This window comes from Mesoplodon mirus (assembly GCF_964341445.2).
Source record: "Mesoplodon mirus genome assembly, chromosome: 15".
Classification (NCBI taxonomy): Eukaryota; Metazoa; Chordata; class Mammalia; order Artiodactyla; family Ziphiidae; genus Mesoplodon; species Mesoplodon mirus.
In genome coordinates, this window is record NC_138991.1 from 61,901,086 (window position 1) to 61,920,580 (window position 19,495).

A 19,495-nucleotide genomic window follows, 5' to 3' on the forward strand; every position below is an offset into this window, starting at 1 on the left:
GCTGCACACAAGGACTATTCACATCCTGTTCTTCATTCAGGAAACCTTCAGCAGACGTTTGTTTTGTGCTTCCTGTGAAGTAGAACGTGGAACATCCTCCTAGGCAAGACTGGGGACTTCCCTGGCAGTCCAGTGGTTAAGACTGCGCTTCCACTGTAGGGGCGTGGGTTCAATCCCTGGTCAGGGAACTAAGAACTCACATGAGCGCGGCCAAAAAAAAAAAACACACAAGACTGTGCTTAAGGGGCTCCCGTCCACTTCCCTGAGCAGTCAGACTACCTGCTGGGGTCCCTGGCTCACAGTCTCAGCCTCCTGCCTTGGAAGGCCACTCCGGAGGACTGGGCACTGCATCTCTGGCCTGGCTGGTGTGTGTGTTGTGCACTGCCTGCAGCTCACATTAGGATCTGTGACTTTTGCAGTGTGATTTGTTCATCCAGGAGGGGGCCCGCCTAGGAAGAACCCCCGCTGAAGTCGTTTCAACTTGTGACATCACGTTTGCCTGCGTGTCGGATCCAAAGGCAGCCAAGGACGTAAGGATCCCCTCCCTCCCCTCAGCGTCTCAGGTTGTGGCCGGGAAAACTGGCTGGCCTCCTCCCCTTCTCCCCTGAGCACTGAGTGAGTGTTTGCATTGGGGGAGGGGTGGGGCTGTGGATTTCCCATTTGGGGGCCATCTCCCATTGTGAAGGGTGTTTGCATAGATTGAATACAGACTTCCTTTAATTCAGAACAAAGAATGAAATTGACTAGGGTCCCTGAGGTCTGTGCTGAAATGTGAAATGGTTCCTGACAGGCTCATGTATTCCTGTTGAGCTGGAAGCTTTGGTGTGCCTGTGGTCCATGTGACAAGTTCCTATGTTTAGCTGTCGCTGTATTTGTATGCTTTAGAAGTTCAAGTGCAGTAGTCATCTTGTTAAACTCATGACTGGACTAATCCAAGTAAATCCAAAGAAGTCAAAAAAAAATAAATAGTGAGGTTCCATCTTTTCAATGGGAGGTTTTTAATAAAAAGAAACACACGTTCTTTTTGAAGATAAATGGGAGCATACCATAAATTCTCCTCTTTCCCTTGCTTATTTACATGCTCTTCCCTTTTGAGCCTTAATATTTAGCTTCTATTTGGGAAATGAACCAAAAAATCAGCAGGACACTGACCTTAGGTCTAAGGGGCTCCTGGGTGTCTGGCTGGGAGCCTGGGCTATTGCTTCTCCCTTGTGTCCCCACAGCTGGTGCTGGGCCCCAGTGGTGTGCTGCAAGGGATCCGCCCCGGGAAGTGCTACGTGGACATGTCAACAGTGGATGCTGACACAGTCACCGAGCTGGCCCAGGTAGCGGCCTCATTCAGGCTGGCCCTCCAGCATCCTTTCAGTTGGAGCCCAAGACCCAGGCTAACCATGCCAAAGTGTGGGCAACTTAGTTACTCTAGAGCCAAAGCCAGAGACTTTGGGACTAGCCTGTCTTCACTTTCTGCCTTCAAATCTACAGCCAGTCTGAGTGGCTGTGAAAGGAGACTTGTTTCCTGTCTGGGATGGGCATTGGGTCCTATAGCTGCCAGCCTCTCAGAAGCCATCTAGGCTGCCATCAGGGCCTTTTTGATTTAAGCAGCTTTCTACAGATACTAACAGAGTATTCCACCATGCTGAGCCACTGGGCCCAAGTGAGGGGGTGGTGATTTGTGGCCCACGTGCATTCTAAGGGTGGCTAAAATCAAGGTAGGACAGTATCTTTAGGAAGTGTGGTCGACCACGCCATTGGCATTGTCATGTTGGTTATAGTCTTTGGTCTTTGTGAGAAATGCCAAGTAAATGGGAGCCTATGAGGACACCCCAGCTTCTCTCTGTCTACTGCATGTGATTCAGGCACCTGGTGGAGGACAGTCTGCTGACCCTCCCATTGTCAGTCCAGCACCTTGGTACGGGCGTCAGCTTTGGGGCCTCGGCGTGGAGGGTCAAGTGCTCCTGCCCCAGTATGCTCCTTGCTTCCTGCCCAAGACCTTCATGAGAGGCAAGCCCTCCAGAAGCTGTGACTTTCCTTTCCAGGTGATTGTGTCCAGGGGGGGCCGCTTTCTGGAAGCCCCGGTCTCAGGGAATCAGCAGCTATCTAATGATGGGATGTTGGTGATCTTAGCGGCCGGAGACAGGGGCTTATATGAGGACTGCAGCAGCTGCTTCCAGGCAATGGGGAAGACCTCCTTCTTTCTAGGTAACATGCCTGCCCACCTGTCGGGCCACTTCAGGCCTGGAGGCTGGGTGGGCCACATCCCCTCTAGACCGCCCTGATGACACCATCAGTCCCACACGCCTCTCTGCCGGGGGCCCCCGTGGGAAGGTTTCCTTTGACTTGCACAGTCAGTGCCTGGAAGGAGGAAGAGCCAGAAGGGTCAGAGCCAGTTCTGTCAGGGGCAGGTGAATGGGGCCTCCCCTGGGTGTAGAGGTGGGTCCAGGTAGGGGTGAGGGTGGGCAGAAAGTCCCTCCCCACAGGATTCTTGGGACGTGACCACGATTCTTTGCCCTGGGCAGGTGAGGTTGGCAACGCAGCTAAGATGATGCTGATCGTGAACATGGTCCAGGGGAGCTTCATGGCCACCATCGCTGAGGGGCTCACCCTGGCCCAAGTGACAGGCCAGTCCCAGCAGACACTCTTGGACATCCTCAATCAGGGACAGTTGGCCAGCATCTTCCTGGACCAGAAGTGCCAAAGTAAGTTGCCTTTGGCCTCTCTTTTTGCGTTTTAGTTTTGGTTGAAGCTGGGAACTGGGTCAGGCAGATGTCACAGAACAGTGTCTTCTTCAGGGGCTCATTGTGTGTGAATGATGCACCCACTCCAGTCAGTCCAGGCCCCCAGTCAGAGAGCATCCAGAGACATGGTAGATAGGATTTGGGGCTACAGGCTGGGAACTTGTCTCTTGGGTGTCCGAGGGGGAGAAAATGCTAGGTATTGACCCCTGACAGGACTCCAGGTGGTTTCTTATCTAGGATCCTTTCAGTTCTTCTGATGAATGACTTTCCCTCCTCAGATATCCTGCAAGGAAACTTTAAGCCTGATTTCTACCTGAAATACATTCAGAAGGATCTCCGTCTAGCCATTGCGCTGGGTGATGCCGTCAACCATCCGACTCCTATGGCAGCTGCAGCCAATGAGGTAACAGCAGGAGGCCTCGGTGCTAGTCCCAGCAGCCCTCCTTTGTTTCCCTTGCACTCCTCCCTCTGCTTACTTTGGCTTGGCTTGGCTCTGTGCCTAACCTCTCAAGGTGGAATCTTAGGTTGTTGATTTTAGACCTTCCTTTTCTAAGTATATTTCCTCCGAGGCATGCTTACTTCCCTGGGAGTTCTTCTTTGACCTGTGGATTATTTGTCAAATACAAATAAAAACCCTGAAGGGTTTCCTAGATACCTAATGGTTATTGATTTCTAATGTATCTTTGTGATCCAAAATAATATACTGCATATGGATTTTAACTCTTTGCATTGATTCAGACTTGTTTTTGTGGCTCAGCAGATGATCTGTCTTGGTGGGTGTGCCATGTTCACTTAAGAAGACTGCGTGTTCTGCAGTTGGGTGCTGTGTTCTGCACATATCAATTAGGTCGAGATGGTTGGTAGTATTTTTTCAGATTATCTTTACTGACCTTTTTCTCTAGTTCTTTCAGTTGCTAAGAAAGGGATGTTAAAATCTCCAGCTGTGATTGTGGGATCATCTGTTTCTCCCTTTAATTCTGTCCATTTTGCTTGATGTCTTTGTTATTGGGCTCTTAGCCATTTATGATTGTTATGTCTTCCTGATGAATTTGCTCTTTCGTTATTAAGAAACATCCGTCTTGATCTTTGTCTTGAAGTCTGTTGTCTGATTTTCATATGGCTGTTGTAGCCTTCTTATGCTTACGGTTTCCATGTGATGTATTTTTTTCCATCCATTTACTTTCAGTCTTTGTTTTAAAATTGTGTCTGTTGTAGACAGTCTATAATTGGGGCTTGCATTTTTATCCATTCTGACAGTGTCTGCCTATTAACTGGATTGTTTAGTCCTTAACATTTTTTTGAATGACGTTTATTAAGCACCTATGTAGGCACTTTTTGGAAACAGTTTTTTAGAAGTTCAGTTTTCTTAATCTGATAGAAGTATAAGCTTAAAAAAAAAAACAGCTGAGCAATATTTGTCTTTACCATAGAATTACAATAAAAACTACATTTTGGGCTTCCCTGGTGGTGCAGTTGTTAAGAATCTGCCTGCCAATGCAGGGGACACAGGTTCGAGCCCTGGTCCAGGAAGATCCCAAACGCCGTGGAGCCTCTAAGCACGTGTGCCACAACTACTGAGCCTGTGCTCTAGAGCCCGCGAGCCACAACTACTGAAGCCCGCACGCCTAGAGCCCGTGCTCTGCAACAAGAGAAGCCACCGCAATGAGAAGCCCGCGCACTGCAACAACGAGTAGCCCCTGCTCGCCGCAGCCAGAGAAAAGCCCGCGCACAGCAACGAAGACCCAACGCAGCCAAAAAATAAAATAATAAAATAAAATTTTAAAAAACTACATTTTGTGAAACACGTACATACATGAATCACACAGATTCATTTATTTTAGAGACTCTGTCTTCCAAGTGCTATAAGCTATATGCATTTTTATTCAAGTTAAATAGAGGTCTCAAGTGGTTTGTTCTGTAGAGACAAAGAAGAAGTAAAAATACACAGTACTGGGGAATTCCCTGGCTGTCCAGTGGTTAGGACTCCTTGCTTCCACTGCTGGAGGCCCAGGTTCCATCCCTGGTTGGGGAACTAAGGTCCCGCAAGCCGCACAGTGCAGCCAAAAATAAATTAATAAAAAAGACACAGTACTGTTCTTTTCAGACCTGCCTATTAATAGTTTATAATCTTCTGTCCTTGAATTCTATGTCTCTGTCCTTCCTTCGTATGTCTGAACATCTCAGAGTACTTGTTTCACTCTTCCAGTTTGCAGTACAATTTCAGGTTCCTCCTTTCTTACCTTCAGGTTCTCTCTTGGCAGTGGAATTCCTCGTGTGTTGTATAATTTTTCGTTGATCAGTTTGTTTGTAACTGTGGTTACTTCTGAAGGGTTCCATGGTGGCTTGTGTTGGCAGCACTTCTCTGTGAGGTGATTTCCACTTGCCTCTCCCCTGACTACAGGATTCGTTGGCTTGGAAACAGACATTTTGGTTAATTTCTTGATGCAGCACGGCACTTTCTGGCCACTGTTTGGAGTTCAGGATCTTGAGGTTAACTGGTCCATTAACATTTAGTCTTTGTCTTGAAGTCTATTGATATGTGGTTGGATTTAGAGCTACTCTTTTATCATTTGATTGCCATTTGTCCCCTCTGGCTTTTGTTTGTCTGTTCCTCCTTTCTTTTGGGATATCCCTTTTTTGGGATATTTGAATATATTTTAGAATTCCATTTTATTGGGACTTCCCTTGCGGTCCAGTGGTTAAGACTCCCAATGCAGGAGGCCCGGGTTTGATCCCTAGTCAGGGAACCAGATCTCACATGCCGCAGTGAAGATCCCGAGATCCTGTGTGCCACAACTAAAACCCAGCGCAGCCAAATAAATAAATAAATATTTTTTTAAATTCCATTTTATCTATTGGCTTTTTAACAGTGCATCATTTTTCTTTTGTCTTTGCTCTAAGGATTGCTATACGCATCCTATATTTCACATCCTAGATTAGACCTCTTTACATAAAATGTAGATCCATTTACCTCTCCCTCCCTCATCCTTTAAGGCAGGGTTTCTCAACCTGGGCACTATTGACATTTTGATGTGGGTACTCTCTGGTGCACTGCAGGATTTTTAGCAGCATTCCTGTCCTCTACCCACTAGATGCCGGTTGCACCCCCTCAGTTCACAGAAGGTGTCTTCAGACATTACCAAATGTCACTCCAGGTGGGGAGCAAAATGACCCCAGGTTGAGAACCCCTGCTTTAGGGTACAAATGTCCTATGTGTTACATTTGTCTTTGTTTTAAAGCCACCATTGTCAGAATGTCTTGCTTTAAGTAGTCATATGTATTTTAAAGAAATTCAGAGAAAAAATAAGTTCATATTTCTCTAATTTACCATTTCCAGTGCTTTCCTTTCCTTTCTGAAGAATTGAATTTCTCTCTGGTATTGTTTTCCTTTCAGCTTGAAGAACTTGCTTCAGCATTTCCTGAATGCAGGTTTGCTGGCAGTGATTAGTTCTCTTTTATCTCAAAAGGTCTTTATTTAGTCTTCATTCTGAGTTGACAGCTACACCTGAGCTGTAGTGGACGTCATGGTTAGAAAAAGAAAAAAATGCAGCCGGCCAACTGTGTGGGAGGAACCTGTGTCCAGCTGCATTTTTTCAACATGACTGGATGTTGTGCTGCCCTTGTTAAACGATGGCTTTTTAATTTTTCTCACACTCTTTCATATTCATCTAGTACCTTTGGGGTGGCTGTTAATTGCCAAGCACCATTCTAAGCTCTGGGGACACAGGGTGCAGCCCCTTCTTTTCCTTGTAGAGCTTACATTTTAATGGAAGGAGGCACAACGTAAGCACATAAATGTTTAAACAAGTAAGAATTGCAGAAGGTTAGAATTATGAATAAAGTGGAACAGAGTAAAGGGATGGAGGTGTCTGGGTAAAGTGGTGCAGCTGCTGCTTCAGATGGGATGGTCAGGAAAGGCCTTGGAGCTGATTGGGAAGGAGCCTGCCAATGCTGAGGGAAGGACAGGGACAGTGGCCCAGAGAATAACATGGGAAGTCCTTGGAGCAGGAAGGAACATGATTATAACTACTAACAGTGCTGAGCCCTGCCTCTGAGCACTTTACATTCCTCACTCCATTAATCCTCACAGTAACCCTGTTACCTTCTCCATAAAGTCAAGAAGCAGTGGTGGAGGCACAAAGAAACTGAGGCACTTTGTCCAAGGTTAGGCCAGTCAGTGTGGGATCCAAGAGTCACGCCCAGACAGCCTAGACTCCAGAAGCTACCTACCTAACCACATCGAGAATCGCCTCTCGGAAGCAGATTTGTGTCTGTAAGTCAGCTTTGTGGCCAGACTAAGCCCATGTCATTTTTTTCCAGGTGTACAAAAGAGCCAAGGCACTGGACCAGTCTGACAATGACATGTCTGCCGTGTACCGAGCCTATATACACTAAGCCCTTGACCCCACCCCCACCCCCCATCTTCCCTCAGACCCCCTCTTCCTCACATGGAGTTGGGGTCCTGGGACTTAACTCTGGACCAGTCCACCTGTCTCCATCTTCTTTTTTACAGACTTTGAGACTTGCCATCAGCACAGCACACAGTGTCGCTCCTCCCCTGGAGGTCCTGGAGAGGGGAGGGGTGTCAGCAGGATTGGCCTGTGGGAAAGCTCTTGAGCTGGGCACCGGCCTTGGACTAGGTGGCTGTGTGTTCACACACACAAACACACACACACAGACACACACACAACCCACCATACTGGCTCTCGCCCCAGGATAGAAGCTGCCCAGAAACTGCTGCCTGGCTTTTTTTTTTCCCTTTTTCCAATCTGTCTTATCTCAAACCCCTTCCAGCTGAGGAACTAGAATCAGCAATGAGAAGTGGAAGCTTTCCCACTGCTTCCCTCACAACGAAGAGGCTGTGGTTCTGTCCACTGTCCCCCACTGGATCCCACACAGAAAGAGGCTCTGGGCCAAGATGAGCCAGCAGACTGTAAACCGAGGGTCCCATGGGCCCTCCAACCTCAGGTGACCAGCTGATGAGGATTGTCATGTTTAAGCTACCAGTGTGCAACCAACTCTCCATAAATGCCTTTGTGAGCTGAAAAGGGATTGGCAGAGTCAAGCGAAGACAGGGCTCTGGCTTTCCAGGGAAAGCAGCAAACAGCCCGTCCCTAGGTGAGCTTCACAGAAGCCCTCTCCTCGCTGCTGTTCAGCACCTGCCCGGAAGTCACCGTCACTGTAGAGCCTGGGCTGGGATCAGACTTCCTTGCTTTGGTGTAAGGGTGCTCACTCCTCACCAGGCTGGGCTCACCAGGCTGTTGTAGTATTTGGATTTGCATTCCAGTCCTTGGGAAGGGGGTCCTGAGGGCCACCACTGAGGATTGAAGAGGGAGGGGGTATGTTTCCGTTACACCACAGACCCTTCACCTGGTTCTGAAGAGCCACTCTGACCCACATCCCCTCACAGCAGTCCCACCTTCTCCAGCCCATCCCTGCCTAAGTCCCCTGCATGCCCACCTCTCTCCATTCTCCTCCCCTCCCCCTTTTCCTCTCATGGAGACAGTATTGCTTTCTGTCTCTTCCTTCTTTGGTCCAGACCCAACCTGACCAACGATGACCATTTCTTAGGCTCAGCTCTTGAAACAGGAATGAGTGTCTGCACTTCAGCCAGCAGCTTGGTCTTCGGTGCTTTCAGGGTCCTGGGGTCTGTTGGGAGGGAAGAGGAGAACTAGGCCTGACTGAACCAGAGCTACCTGACCCTCAGAGGCAGATCTAAGACATCCTCAAGACCCTAGCATTTCTCCTTGGATAGGGGACCAGAAGGGCTTGGAATGTGGCATAAGAACAAGGAGAAGTTACCTAAAGGATGTCAATGTTTTCTCCCTCTGCATGGGTTGGATTTTCCAAAGTCACACCGCAGAAGGTCAGCAATTATAGTGAATATGTGATGATAAACATAACGAGGTGGCCACGCTGGTGTGGGGCCCCTCCCCCTCACAGCCTTGGCCCTTTTCCACTGATCGGAACCCGGGTCAGGGGATCTCAGAAGACATGGGTGGAGGGCAGGGGAGATGCCCGTGGTTTTCGGCACAGTTGTTCATTTCACTGGGATTTTGAATTCTGTCTGAACACAAAGCTTGTGCTAGTCCTAGCTGGACACTGGGGGGTGGGGGTGGGGGAAGATGCTGTAATGAAACTGGTTAGTCAATGTTGTCTTAATATTGTTGACAATTCTGTAAAGTTACTTTTTATGAATATTTGTTTAAGCTATTTCACCTTTGTTTTGAAATCCTTCCCTTTTAAGGAGAAAATGTGACACTTGTGAAAAAGCTTGTAAGAAAGCCCCTCCTCCACCACCCTTTTTTTTTCCTTTAAACCTTTAAATGACAAGTCGTCTAGGTAATTAAGGTTGTGAATTTTTATTTTTGCTTTGTTTTTAATGAACATTTGTCTTTCAGAATAGGATTGTGTGATAATGTTTAAATGGCAAAAACAAAACATGATTTTGTGCAATTAACAAAAAGCTACTGCAAGCAAAATAAAAACGTTTCTTGTTAACACAACTGTGACCTTGGCGGTGGTCTGCGCCCAGACATCGAGCGCCGTGCGGTGGTGGGAGGGGTAGGGCCAGGCGTGGAGCGGAGCGGCGGCCTTTTCAGCACGGCGACGGGGTTGTAGGGTCCGCGCGTTAGTCCCTCCCGGACCGACGGAACTAGTGGGCCGGCGGCGAGATCGGGCGGAAACAAGGTGCCCCGTCGGCCAATCGCCGGGCGCGGCGAGAGCAAGCTATCGGGCCGGCCAATCGGTGAGTGCGCGCGGAGCAGGGCGCCCTATCAGGGCCGAGAAGGGGCGGGACGAGCAGCCCCGGCGCTCCGGCCCGAGAGTAGCGATAGATACGGCGCCGGAGTGCTTAGCGCCCGCGGCTGGTGGGGGGGGTGTCCCGGGCGAGCCGGAGCGGGCGGGTTCCGGGGCGCTCACAGCGTCGCGAGCTGGAGGCGGGGCGGGCGCCCGCGCAGCCAATCGGCGTCGGGGGGTGGGCCCGGGCGCGCCGGAGGACTGAGCGGCGAGCGGACGGCGGGCCGGTGACGGTCGCTGGGCAGCGAGCGGCGGCGATGGCGACCGTCATGGCAGCGACGGCGGCGGAGCGGGCGGTGCTGGTGAGGCGCGCGGGCGGGGTGGGGCGGGGTGGGACGGGGGCGGCGGACCCGGGCGGCTGACTGCGGGCCTGTCCCCGCAGGAGGAGGAGTTTCGCTGGCTATTGCACGACGAGGTGCACGCCGTGCTGAGGCAGCTGCAGGACATCCTCAAGGTAACGCGCTTTGAGGGCCTGTGCGGGCGCCCACCCTCCCTACCCTCCCCCAGCGCGGTTCCTTCCCCGGCCTCCCGCGGCTGCCGCCCGAGCGCCGACTGTGTACGCAACGCGCGGTGTTCAGACCAGGCCCTGCCCTCAGAGGACTTAGAGTCTAGTCGTGAGGCGGGCAGTAGCAGATAATTACCCAATTCCACAAGCAGCCCTGTGAGCGCGGCGGACCTGGATTGAGCCCGGGGGTCGGGGAAGGCCTCCTTTGAAATTGCCATTTAACCTCAGATCTGAAAGACCCAGCATTTTGATCTCAGCCAAGTACTCGATCTCTCTGGGCCTCCCCTTTGCAAAAAGAAGATACTAGTACCGGCCTCAGGGCTGTTGTGATTTAAAAAAAGCCAATAGAATCACAAAAAAATGTCCAGGCAGTGCCTGGTAAAGCCAAAATTGCAGGTTGCCATGACTACTGTCTCCCCTGACTTTGCTCCCCACTTCCAAACCTTACCCAAGCCAGGAGGGTATCTCTCTGTTCTCTCTCCCGGGTTGGGCACACAGTAAGCTCCCAGGGAGTGTGGAAGGAGCAGGTATCTGGCTCAGGTAGGACCTGAAACTCAGGCTGTGGGGGAGGGGCCCTGGGGGTGGGGCTTCTGGACACATGGCTAGGCTGGAGTGGGTGAACTCTACCCCATTCCCCTCTGCCCCGCAGGAGGCCTCTCTCCGCTTCACTCTGCCGGGCTCAGGCACCGAGGGGCCCACAAAGCAGGAGAACTTCATCCTGGGCAGCTGTGGGTGAGCCTGGGCTGGGTTGGGGGACGGGCCCTTGGGGAGGGGGGACACTTGGGATACCCTCTAGGACAGGTGGCACGGCCCTGCCCTGCAGACTGATTTCAGCTCCAACGTCCAGAGGGTATGCAGTGGGACAGGCTGGACCATCCTGTGACAGCCAGGGACAGCCTGTTGGGAGGATGGGGTGGTGGGAGGGGCAGCTGCAGGCGCTGCTCTGACTCCCACGTGTTGTAGCACAGACCAGGTGAAGGGCGTGCTGACTCTGCAAGGGGATGCACTGAGCCAGGCGGTGAGTCTCCCGGCCCCTCTCCCCTTCCCATGCTGCCACAGGACCCAGTGGGGAAGAGCATGGGGCCTCCTGCTTATCCCAGCTCTGCCGCCAACCAGCTGTGTGACTCTGGGCAGGATCCTTGACCTCTCTGGGTCTCAGTTTGCTTGTTTGTAAAATGACACCCTCCCTAACCCGCTCATGAGATTGGTGTGTGGCTTCAGTGACAGGTGCAAGAAGTGGGGAGGAATGCTTTGCACACAGTGCTACCTGGCCCTACCTGGATTCTGGGCCCCAGGAAGCGTGGGCCTTGGCAGGATTAGGCTGGCCCCAGATCAAAGTGCAATCAGCCAACATCTGAGCTCCAGCTGCACTTGACCCTGTGGCAGGTGCCAAGGCCTGGGGGAAGGTCCCTCTCCTCGGGTGGGCGTTCCGTCCCTTGGCATGTACACGTGTTTCCCATTTGCCCACAACTACACGCTTCCTCCCAGACGAAGCCGCCTTCCCCTTTCTTGGCTCTTTTCCCTTTCACTTCTCGTGGTTCCTCTTGGGCCTGAGTTCCTGTTTCCTGACCTCCCTGTTCACTCCCCAAATGGCCAGGGTGTTGAGAGGCCCTCTGCCCCATATAGTGGCTGTGGCCTGAGCCACCGTACACACCCCATTTCTGCCCCCGGCTCAAGGGCTCAGAGTGGCCAAAAGCAGGAGGGCATCCTTCTGCCCAGCTTATCCCGCTCTTGCCCATCAGGACGTGAACCTGAAGATGCCCAGGAACAACCAGCTGCTGCACTTTGCCTTCAGGGAGGACAAGCAGTGGAAGCTGCAGCAGGTAACCGGGCCCTTCCCCAGCCAGGGCTCAGGGGCACAAGGGCAGGCAGGGGCAGTTCCTTGCAGCGCTGAAGCCTCCTGGGCTGGCCACTGTGGGGACCTGCAGCCGCAGCAGGCTTGGGAAGGTGTTTCCTAGCAGCACAGCTGTGGTGGGCAGTGCCTGGTCTCCTAGCCTGTCCTATGTGTAGGCCCCCAGCCCAGCGGGAGCTACAGGGATGGTCTGAACAAGTCAGTCCCTGCCCAGAGCTTCCAGGGGCTTCCCCTGGCTCTTGGAGACCAAGTCCATGCTTCCTAACAGCACCTGTGTGATTGGGCCTGGCTTCTGCCCCCTCCCTCTCTCCTCTCACTGGCCACCAGCTGTTTCCACCTCAGGGCCTTTGCTCGGGCTTGTCCCTCTGCCTGGAGTCCACTCCCTCAGCTTTTCTCATCACGCGAGCGTCAGCTCAAGAGTCGCTTCCCTGGAGCCTCTCCCTCACCGCCCTCGTCACCCTGTTTGTTTCCTTGTGCAAGTTGCACAGTCTGTTACCTTGTGCCTTTGCTCTATTGTCCTCTGTCCTCCTTTGGAAAGTGAGCCACATGAGGCTAGGTACCAAGCCTGACTCACAGCACCCAGCCAGGGCCTGGCCCGCAGGCGGCACCCACCCTACCCCTCCTAGGAGGATAGACCCTCAGGGTGGGGGCCCGTAGGCTGGGGCCCCCAGGGACCGTGGCTGCTGTGAACCTGGCTCCTCCCCCTGCCGAGGCCCAGCCCACTAACTGCTCATTGGGTGCTGTTTTTAGATCCAGGACGCCAGGAACCACGTAAGCCAAGCCATTTACCTCCTTACCAACAGGGACGAGAGCTACCAGTTCAGGACAGGAGCAGAGGTCCTCAAGGTGAGCTGCCCGCAGGGATGGGAGAGCCAGGTTCCCTGACCTCTCACTGGGCCCCTGGAGAGCTCTGCCCCCACATTCTCAGGTGTAGCCGATGGTTGACCCTTCACCTCTCAGTGTATACATGTCCATCCAGCCACAGTTGAAAGGCTCACAGCCCAGGCTCCAGAAACAGACCTGGGCTCTGATCCCAGGGCCCCCACTATGAGTTGTGCAACCTCAAGTCACTTACTTAGCTATTCTGTGCCTCAATAGCCTCACCTGTAAAAGGGGGACAAGCTGTAGTGACTGCCAATCGTGATGATGCAGGTAAAGTGGCCTCTAGTAAGCGCTCGGTAAGCAGAAGCTACAGGTTTTAGTACCAGCAACAGAAAAACTTTTGTAATTAACAAAGTGAATTCATGTGGTGTGGAGGGACAAGATGCGCTCAGATGCCCTGAGTTCGTGCTTTAGCTCTGCCCCTGACTTGCTGTGTGTCCTCAGGTGGTTCACCTATCCTCTCTGGACCTCATGAAAATTTGAAACCCGATGGACTAAGGTCTCTCTCAGAACTGTGACCACCCTCTGGGGTGTAATGTGCAGCCCCCATGCCTCCACCCAGTAATTCTGCCTTTCCCTGGAGCCAGGTGACCCCAGCACCATGGCAACAGCTGGATGAATAGCTGGAAGCAGTGGAAACTGGGGCTCTGAGTTCGAGCCAAAGCTTTGCTCCTTGGCAAAGGGAAGGGATGAGTGCAGATGGTTCCACCGTTCCCTAGCTGTGTGACCATAACCCTTTGGAGCCACAGTTTCCTCACCTGTGAAAATGGGGCTGGTGTCCACCATAAGGCCTCAACTTAGCCATCCCAGTTGTTCCTTGAGGAAACCCTCCCTGGCTCCTTGCACCCAAGCTGAATTAGGGTCCCTTCTTCTAAGCTCCTTCATTGCCTGTACCCTCATCCACAACGCCCTCGTGCCCCTGGGACTAACTTCTGGGATCTTCTATTCCCCATTGGACCAATACCCAGGATCCCATGCAGTACAACCTTTCGTCCTGCCCCTGACCCCCAGCTGGAGCCCAATTACCTGCATCTTTAACAAGCCCCCTGCTGCAGGGGTTCGGGCCCTGAGACTGTGACCTCCAGGGAAGGAGCTAGGAGCTACCATAACTTTGTTGCTACTGACACAGGGGTGGGGAGGGGGAGGGGATCAGGACCAGGCCCCGCTGCCCTCACAGCAGCTATGACCAGCCCCCTTCCCCCAGCTGATGGATGCCGTGATGCTGCAGCTGACCAGAGCCCGAAACCGGCTCACCACTCCAGCCACCCTCACTCTGCCTGAGATCGCTGCCAGCGGCCTCACGGTCAGTGGTGCCTCAGGCTGGCCCCTGTTCCAGGAGAGGCGGTCCCCACAGAGGGGCCCAGCTCGTGCCCGGGAGGGACACAGGGGTGCCAGGAGGTCCTGCAAGCCCCAAATTGCCGACAGAGTCCTATTGCAGTTTTCTGGGATGGGGTCCTTGGCTTCCATTCTGTGTCCCCCAGATACGTACCCCCCTGATCTGGATCAGTGGGTCCCAAGGCCAGTGGTGCAGGAAGCTATCTGGGGTACCTGAGAAGACACTGGAAACCCCAGTCCATGGGATGGGGACTGGGAGTCCCCGGGGTGGTTGGAGGGGCGGGCGTGGGATGTGCCTGCTCAGCCCCCCTCCCCACAGCGGATGTTCGCCCCCGCCCTGCCTTCCGACCTGCTGGTCAACGTCTACATCAGCCTCAACAAGCTCTGCCTCACCGTGTACCAGCTGCACGCCCTGCAGCCCAATTCCACCAAGGTGAGCACCCCACCGACCCCGCCCCAGCCCGCCCCGGGCCCCAGGCCTGACCCAGTCTGATGATGTTCTGCCTAGAACTTCCGCCCAGCTGGAGGTGCCGTGCTTCACAGCCCCGGGGCCATGTTGTAAGTAAGCTGCCTGGGAGGGCTCCCTGGAGCGCCCTTGCCCGTCTGCACCTCAGGGGATGGGGTTCTGGCCAGCTGAACTGCCCTCAGGGACCCTCCCATCTCCCCGCAGCGAGTGGGGTGCACAGCGTCTGGAGGTGAGCCACGTGCACAAGGTGGAGTGTGTGATCCCGTGGCTGAACGATGCCCTCGTCTTCTTTACCGTCTCCCTGCAGCTCTGCCAGCAGCTCAAGGATAAGGTGGGGACATGGCGGGTCAGGGCTGGGCTGGGCCTCACGCAGATTAGGCCAGCCAAACAGCAGGTTGTTTAGCCCCTTTTTTTGAGCGGCACACCTCTAAAGCGCCCCCTAATCTTAAGGTCTGTCGTACCCTCTGCACACCCCAAACAGGTGGGCCATGGTGTTGCTTGGCAACAGTATCCTCTTCCTGACACATGGCCCTTGGATGACCTTCAAATCTCACCTGGGTCACAGAGGGTGCAGCAGGGGCCAGGTCCCCTAGCACCACCACTCACCATGTCCCCCCATCTCCCTCCTTCCCCAGATCTCCGTGTTCTCCAGCTACTGGAGCTACAGGCCTTTCTGAACAGAGCGCCCAAGAGCCTGTCCCCCTGGGAATGGCCCCTGCCCAGGGAGTCCCTGTTCCACACACACACACACACGCACACAAAGTGCCAGCCAGAGCTCGGCACTGTGGGCTATTTATTTCCCTCTTCACCCTGCCCTGCCTGTCTCATCTGCACAGATGGGACTGAACACTGGACCCACTGGGAGGAAGGGACACTGGCGTGCTTTTTGTTTTGAATGGGGGAGGTCAGGAAGGCGGAGCTTGGAGGTAGCCTATAGTCCAAGCCCTGCCCTCCCCCCAAGGCAGGAACCTTTGGACTCAGGCTGAGGCCAGGCCCAGGGCTCTCCTTCCTCCCCTCTTCGCAGCCTGTCCTCCAGGATGGCAAGGGGCAGTCACACACCCCCTCCCACTGGAGCCTGAGGAGTGGGTGGTGGCCCTAAGCTCTGAGTTGGGAGGGAAGGAGGACAGAAGCTGCCCACCATGAGCTGTAGTGCCCTTGAGTGTATTCGCTCGGCAACCCTGGCAGGGCCTTCAAGAAATAAAGATCATCCAACTTTGCCTGGAGCCCTTCTGTCTGTCTGTCTGTCTGTCTGAGTAGGGACCTGGCCAGGGGTCCCCGATAGTCAGGAGCTGGGCCGAGTACCCAGTGACTGAACCCCTGGCCTCCGAGGGTCCAAATGGGATGGTGAATGGGCAGCCGCTGGGTGGCTGCAGCACGTCACCCGAGGTCTCCTGGTGACAGTCATGCCATCTGAAGGTTGTGAGGGACACAGGGGGCATCTGGATGAAGCAGTGGGGGCCTACACTGCCCACCCTGACGGGAGGCTCAGAATACACTCCAGACTCAGGCTTTGGCTGAACAAGGCATTGTTATTGCTGCCCAGCAGGACAAAAGCAGGGGAGCAAGGACTCTCCACATTAAGGCTCCAGGGCAAGGTTATCAAATCCCCCGGCGAGTTTCTGCAAGAGAGGCACAGAGGAGCTGGTGGCTTCACTCCTCGGCCCCCGGCCCACCCCACCCCATCAGGCCTGGCCCTGGTGCTCCGGGCTCACCTTCCGGGACCTGGAGGAGCGGCTTTGGCAGCAGCCACAGCAGCAGCAATGGATGCAGACGACAAGCAGCAGGAGCGCCACGACGCCTGCGGGCAGGATGGGTATCCAGATATAGCCCTCGGCCTGGGAGGCTGCCGGGGGCCAGAGGCCAAGCCACACTCACCGAGGAAGACGAGGAAGATGATGAAGGCACCAATGTCCCACTTGGACTGGAACAGCTGGTGGCTCCACAGTTTCCCCAGCACTTGCTGGGCTTTGGCGCTCAGCTCCTGCTCCACATCCTCCGTTAAGAAGGCCATCTCAGCTGGATGGTCCTGGGCACCGCCTGCTCCAGCCCCCCAGAGGGCCACCTCAGAACCCTGGGCTCCTCTGGGGCTGCCGCATCCCTGCCCCCTTGCAGTGCAGCCCTGGCCCTGCCCTCCCACACCGCCCCTCTTGGCCCCAGCCCCTACCCCAGCCTCTCTTCCACTTCTCTCCTGGCCCTGGCCTGAGCAATCTCCTCCCTGCCCACTCCCCCCAGCAGCCCCACCCCTGGGCCCCCACCTGCCTTGGAAATCTCCCAGCCAAGCAGGTACTAGGTCCTGGGAATACAGACTACTTCCTGATTCCGGGTCTACACCACCTGAGGCCTTGGCAACCAGCCCCGCCCCCTACCAGTCCGCCTGGGCCAGTGGGGGCGGGGCAGTGGGGGCGCCGACGGAGCTCAGGTGAGGGCGGGGCCTGTGCCCCGCGTGTCTACCTCCTGCCTCCCAACCTCAGCAGGTGCGGCGCGGAAGGAGGAGGCCACAGGCCTCTTGGCCTCTTCATTCCAGGGGTTTTTCACTTTTTCTCAATAGACCAGACAGCCAACCTGGAACACAGCAGACACTCAGCCGCTGTTGCCTTCATGAATGAAGAAAAGACAAGAAAAATGGTGGCAGGTTGGAAGGAGGGAGGGAGGTGAAAAAGAAGAAAGGAGGGGAGGGGAGGGAGAAGATGTTTCTGTTCCACCGCCCTTGCCTGGGCAGCGACTGTGTGCCTGGCAGCGCAGCAGCAGCCTTTGGGGTCTTTCTCTATTCTAATCTTCACAGTGACGCTTGTGAGACGATGGTTATGGTCGCTTAAATGAGCTCTCTCCCCAGAACTTGGAGCCCAGGGCCCCTGACACGGCACCTGGAGCTGCCCCGCTTACCCCCAGAGCAGGGGCCAGGCCTGCTAGGCCCTGGGGACCGGCTGTAAATCAGGTGGACACACCTTCTTGTCTTTGTGGGGCTTACGGTCTCACTGGGAAAACATGTTGGCTAATGTTAGGCTCTGTGCCTGATGCTATACAGGCACACTTTTCTTTACTGCACTTCACAGATGTTGCATTTTTGATAAATTTAAGGTTTGTAGAACCTTGAGGTGAGCAAGTCTATCGGTACCATTTTCCAGCAGCATTTGGAAACTTTCATTTTTATTATATCTGTTACGGCAATCTGTGAGGGGTGATCTTTGATGTTATTATTGTAATTATTTTGGCATTTTTTTAGCAAAGTATTTTTTAGTCAAGGTACGTACGTTGTCTTTTTTAGACACAATGCTGTTGTCCACTTAATAGACTACAGTATAGTGTAAACAACTTTTACATGCACTGGAAAAGCCGTGTGACTCGTTTTTTTGCACTATTCACTTTATTGTGGTGGTCTGGAACTGGACCCACAATATCCCTGACGGATGCGTGTACCTAATGTATTCCTCATGGCAATCCTAAAGTGGGTATTATTGCTATTCCCATTTTACAGATGTGAAAACTGAGGCCTTGAGAAGTTCAGCAACTAGCTCAGGTCACACATGTGTTCATTTCCTGTTCTTACTATAACATACTACCATAAACTTAGTGGCTTAAAACAATTCAAGTTTATTATCTTACAGTTTTGGAGGTCAGAGTCTAAAATGAGTGGGCAGGGCTGTGTTCCTCCTGAAAGTCCTAGGGGAGAATCAATTCCTCAGCTTTTTTTTTTTTCTTTTAATTAATTTAATTTATTTATTTTTGGCTGCATTGGGTTTTCGCTGCTGCGCGCAGGCTTTCTCCAGTTGCAGCAAGCGGGGGCTACTTTTCATTGCGGTACATGGGCTTCTCATTGTGGTGGCTTCTCGTTGCGGAGCATGGGCTCTAGGCGCGCTGGTTTCAGTAGTTGTGGCAGTCGGGCTCAGCAGTTGTGACGCACGGGCTTAGTTGCTCCACGGTATGTGGGATCTTCCTGGACCAGGGATCCAACCTGTGTCCCCTGCATTGGCAAGTGGATTCTTTTTTTTTTTTTTAACATCTTTATTGGAGTATAATTGCTTTACATTGTTGTGTTAGTCTCTGCTGTACAACAAAGTGAATCAGCCACACGCATATTTATATCCCCATATCCCCTCCCTCTTGCGTCTCCCTCCCACACTCCCTATCCCACCCCTCTAGGTGGTCACAGAGCACGGAGCTGATCTCCCTGTGCTATGCGGCTGCTTCCCACTAGCTATCTGTTTTACATTTGGTAGTGTATATATGTCAGTGCTGCTCTCTCACTTTGTCCCAGCTTACTCTTCCCCCTCCCTGTGTCCTTAAGTCTACTCTCTATGTCTGCGTCTTTACTCCTGTCCTGCCCCTAGGTTCTTCAGAACCTTTTTTTCTTTAGATTCCATATATATGTTAGCATACGGTATTTGTTTTTCTCTTTCTGACTTACTTCACTCTGTATGACAGATTCCACATCTGTCCATCTCACTACAAATAACTCAATTTCATTTCTTTTTATGGCTGAGTAATATTCCATTGTATATATGTGGCAGGCAGATTCTTAACCACTGCGCCACCAGGGAAGTCCCAGTTCCAGCTTCTAGAGGCCACCCACCCACATTCCTTTGTTCATGCCCCACCCCCATCACTTCCACTTCTGCTTCCATCCTCACACCTTCTCTGGCTCTGTTCTTCCTGCCTCCCTCTTATAAGGACCACTGTGATTACACTGGCCCACAGGATAATCTCCCCATCAGAATCCTTAATCACATCTGCAAAGTCCCTTTTGCCACATAAGGTGACATATTCACAGGTTCCCAGGGATTCAGACGGGAACTCTTTGGGCACCATGATTTTTCCAGCCACACCTAGTGAGCAGAGAAGTCTGAACTGGAACCCAGGCGTCAGATCCCAGAGCCCTTGGTCACCATGTAATACAGTCTCCTGTGCTGGGATCCCCATCTTAC

The 19,495-nt window shown here is 53.2% G+C and overlaps 3 protein-coding genes across 7 annotated transcripts in view; 2 read left to right on the forward strand and 1 right to left on the reverse strand.

Annotated features, from left to right (window-relative positions):
- Positions 1-8,919, forward strand: part of GLYR1 (glyoxylate reductase 1 homolog) — a 36,986-nt gene extending 28,067 nt beyond the window's left edge. Inside the window, exons 11-16 of one of the 3 annotated variants that reach the window (XM_082643940.1) lie at positions 420-530; positions 1,224-1,325; positions 2,037-2,199; positions 2,517-2,696; positions 3,014-3,138; positions 7,056-8,919. In XM_082643940.1, coding sequence (XP_082500066.1) covers positions 420-530; positions 1,224-1,325; positions 2,037-2,199; positions 2,517-2,696; positions 3,014-3,138; positions 7,056-7,130 — 756 coding nt within the window. In that variant the 3' untranslated portion in view covers positions 7,131-8,919. The remainder of the gene's footprint in view (positions 1-419; positions 531-1,223; positions 1,326-2,036; positions 2,200-2,516; positions 2,697-3,013; positions 3,139-7,055) is intronic. The other 2 variants (XM_082643941.1, XM_082643942.1) reach the window with 2 other exon arrangements.
- Positions 8,920-9,564: 645 nt separating this feature from the next.
- ROGDI (rogdi atypical leucine zipper) lies at positions 9,565-15,796 on the forward strand. 3 transcript variants are annotated; one of them, XM_082644227.1, is made up of 11 exons: positions 9,699-9,835; positions 9,916-9,987; positions 10,688-10,770; positions 11,002-11,056; positions 11,781-11,861; positions 12,641-12,736; positions 13,977-14,075; positions 14,427-14,540; positions 14,616-14,665; positions 14,778-14,904; positions 15,209-15,796. In XM_082644227.1, the coding sequence occupies exons 1-11, from the start codon at positions 9,791-9,793 to the stop codon at positions 15,248-15,250; spliced, it is 864 nt and encodes a 287-aa protein (XP_082500353.1). In that variant the 5' UTR covers positions 9,699-9,790; the 3' UTR covers positions 15,251-15,796. The 3 variants fall into 3 exon arrangements, with proteins under 3 accessions (XP_082500355.1, XP_082500354.1, XP_082500353.1); XM_082644229.1 differs by lacking the exon at positions 13,977-14,075 and having other exon boundaries at positions 9,565-9,835; positions 11,007-11,056; XM_082644228.1 differs by lacking the exon at positions 13,977-14,075 and having other exon boundaries at positions 9,570-9,835.
- A 354-nt stretch (positions 15,797-16,150) lies between these two features.
- On the reverse strand, positions 16,151-16,872 carry SMIM22 (small integral membrane protein 22; the record flags this gene model as incomplete). Its single annotated transcript, XM_082644533.1, has 4 exons — positions 16,833-16,872; positions 16,449-16,610; positions 16,286-16,371; positions 16,151-16,192 (listed from the first exon to the last, which is right to left on the reverse strand). The coding sequence occupies exons 2-4, from the start codon at positions 16,582-16,584 to the stop codon at positions 16,151-16,153; spliced, it is 264 nt and encodes an 87-aa protein (XP_082500659.1). The 5' UTR covers positions 16,585-16,610; positions 16,833-16,872.
- Positions 16,873-19,495: the final 2,623 nt, after the last annotated feature.

Bases quoted from the DNA above. Each gene is read 5' to 3' on its own strand.
- ROGDI (XM_082644227.1), top strand. From the start codon at position 9,791: ATGGCGACCGTCATGGCAGCGACGGCGGCGGAGCGGGCGGTGCTG. The intron at 10,771-11,001 runs GTGAGCCTGGGC...CACGTGTTGTAG, and splicing joins TTCATCCTGGGCAGCTGTGG to CACAGACCAGGTGAAGGGCG. The intron at 14,541-14,615 runs GTGAGCACCCCA...TGTTCTGCCTAG, and splicing joins TGCAGCCCAATTCCACCAAG to AACTTCCGCCCAGCTGGAGG.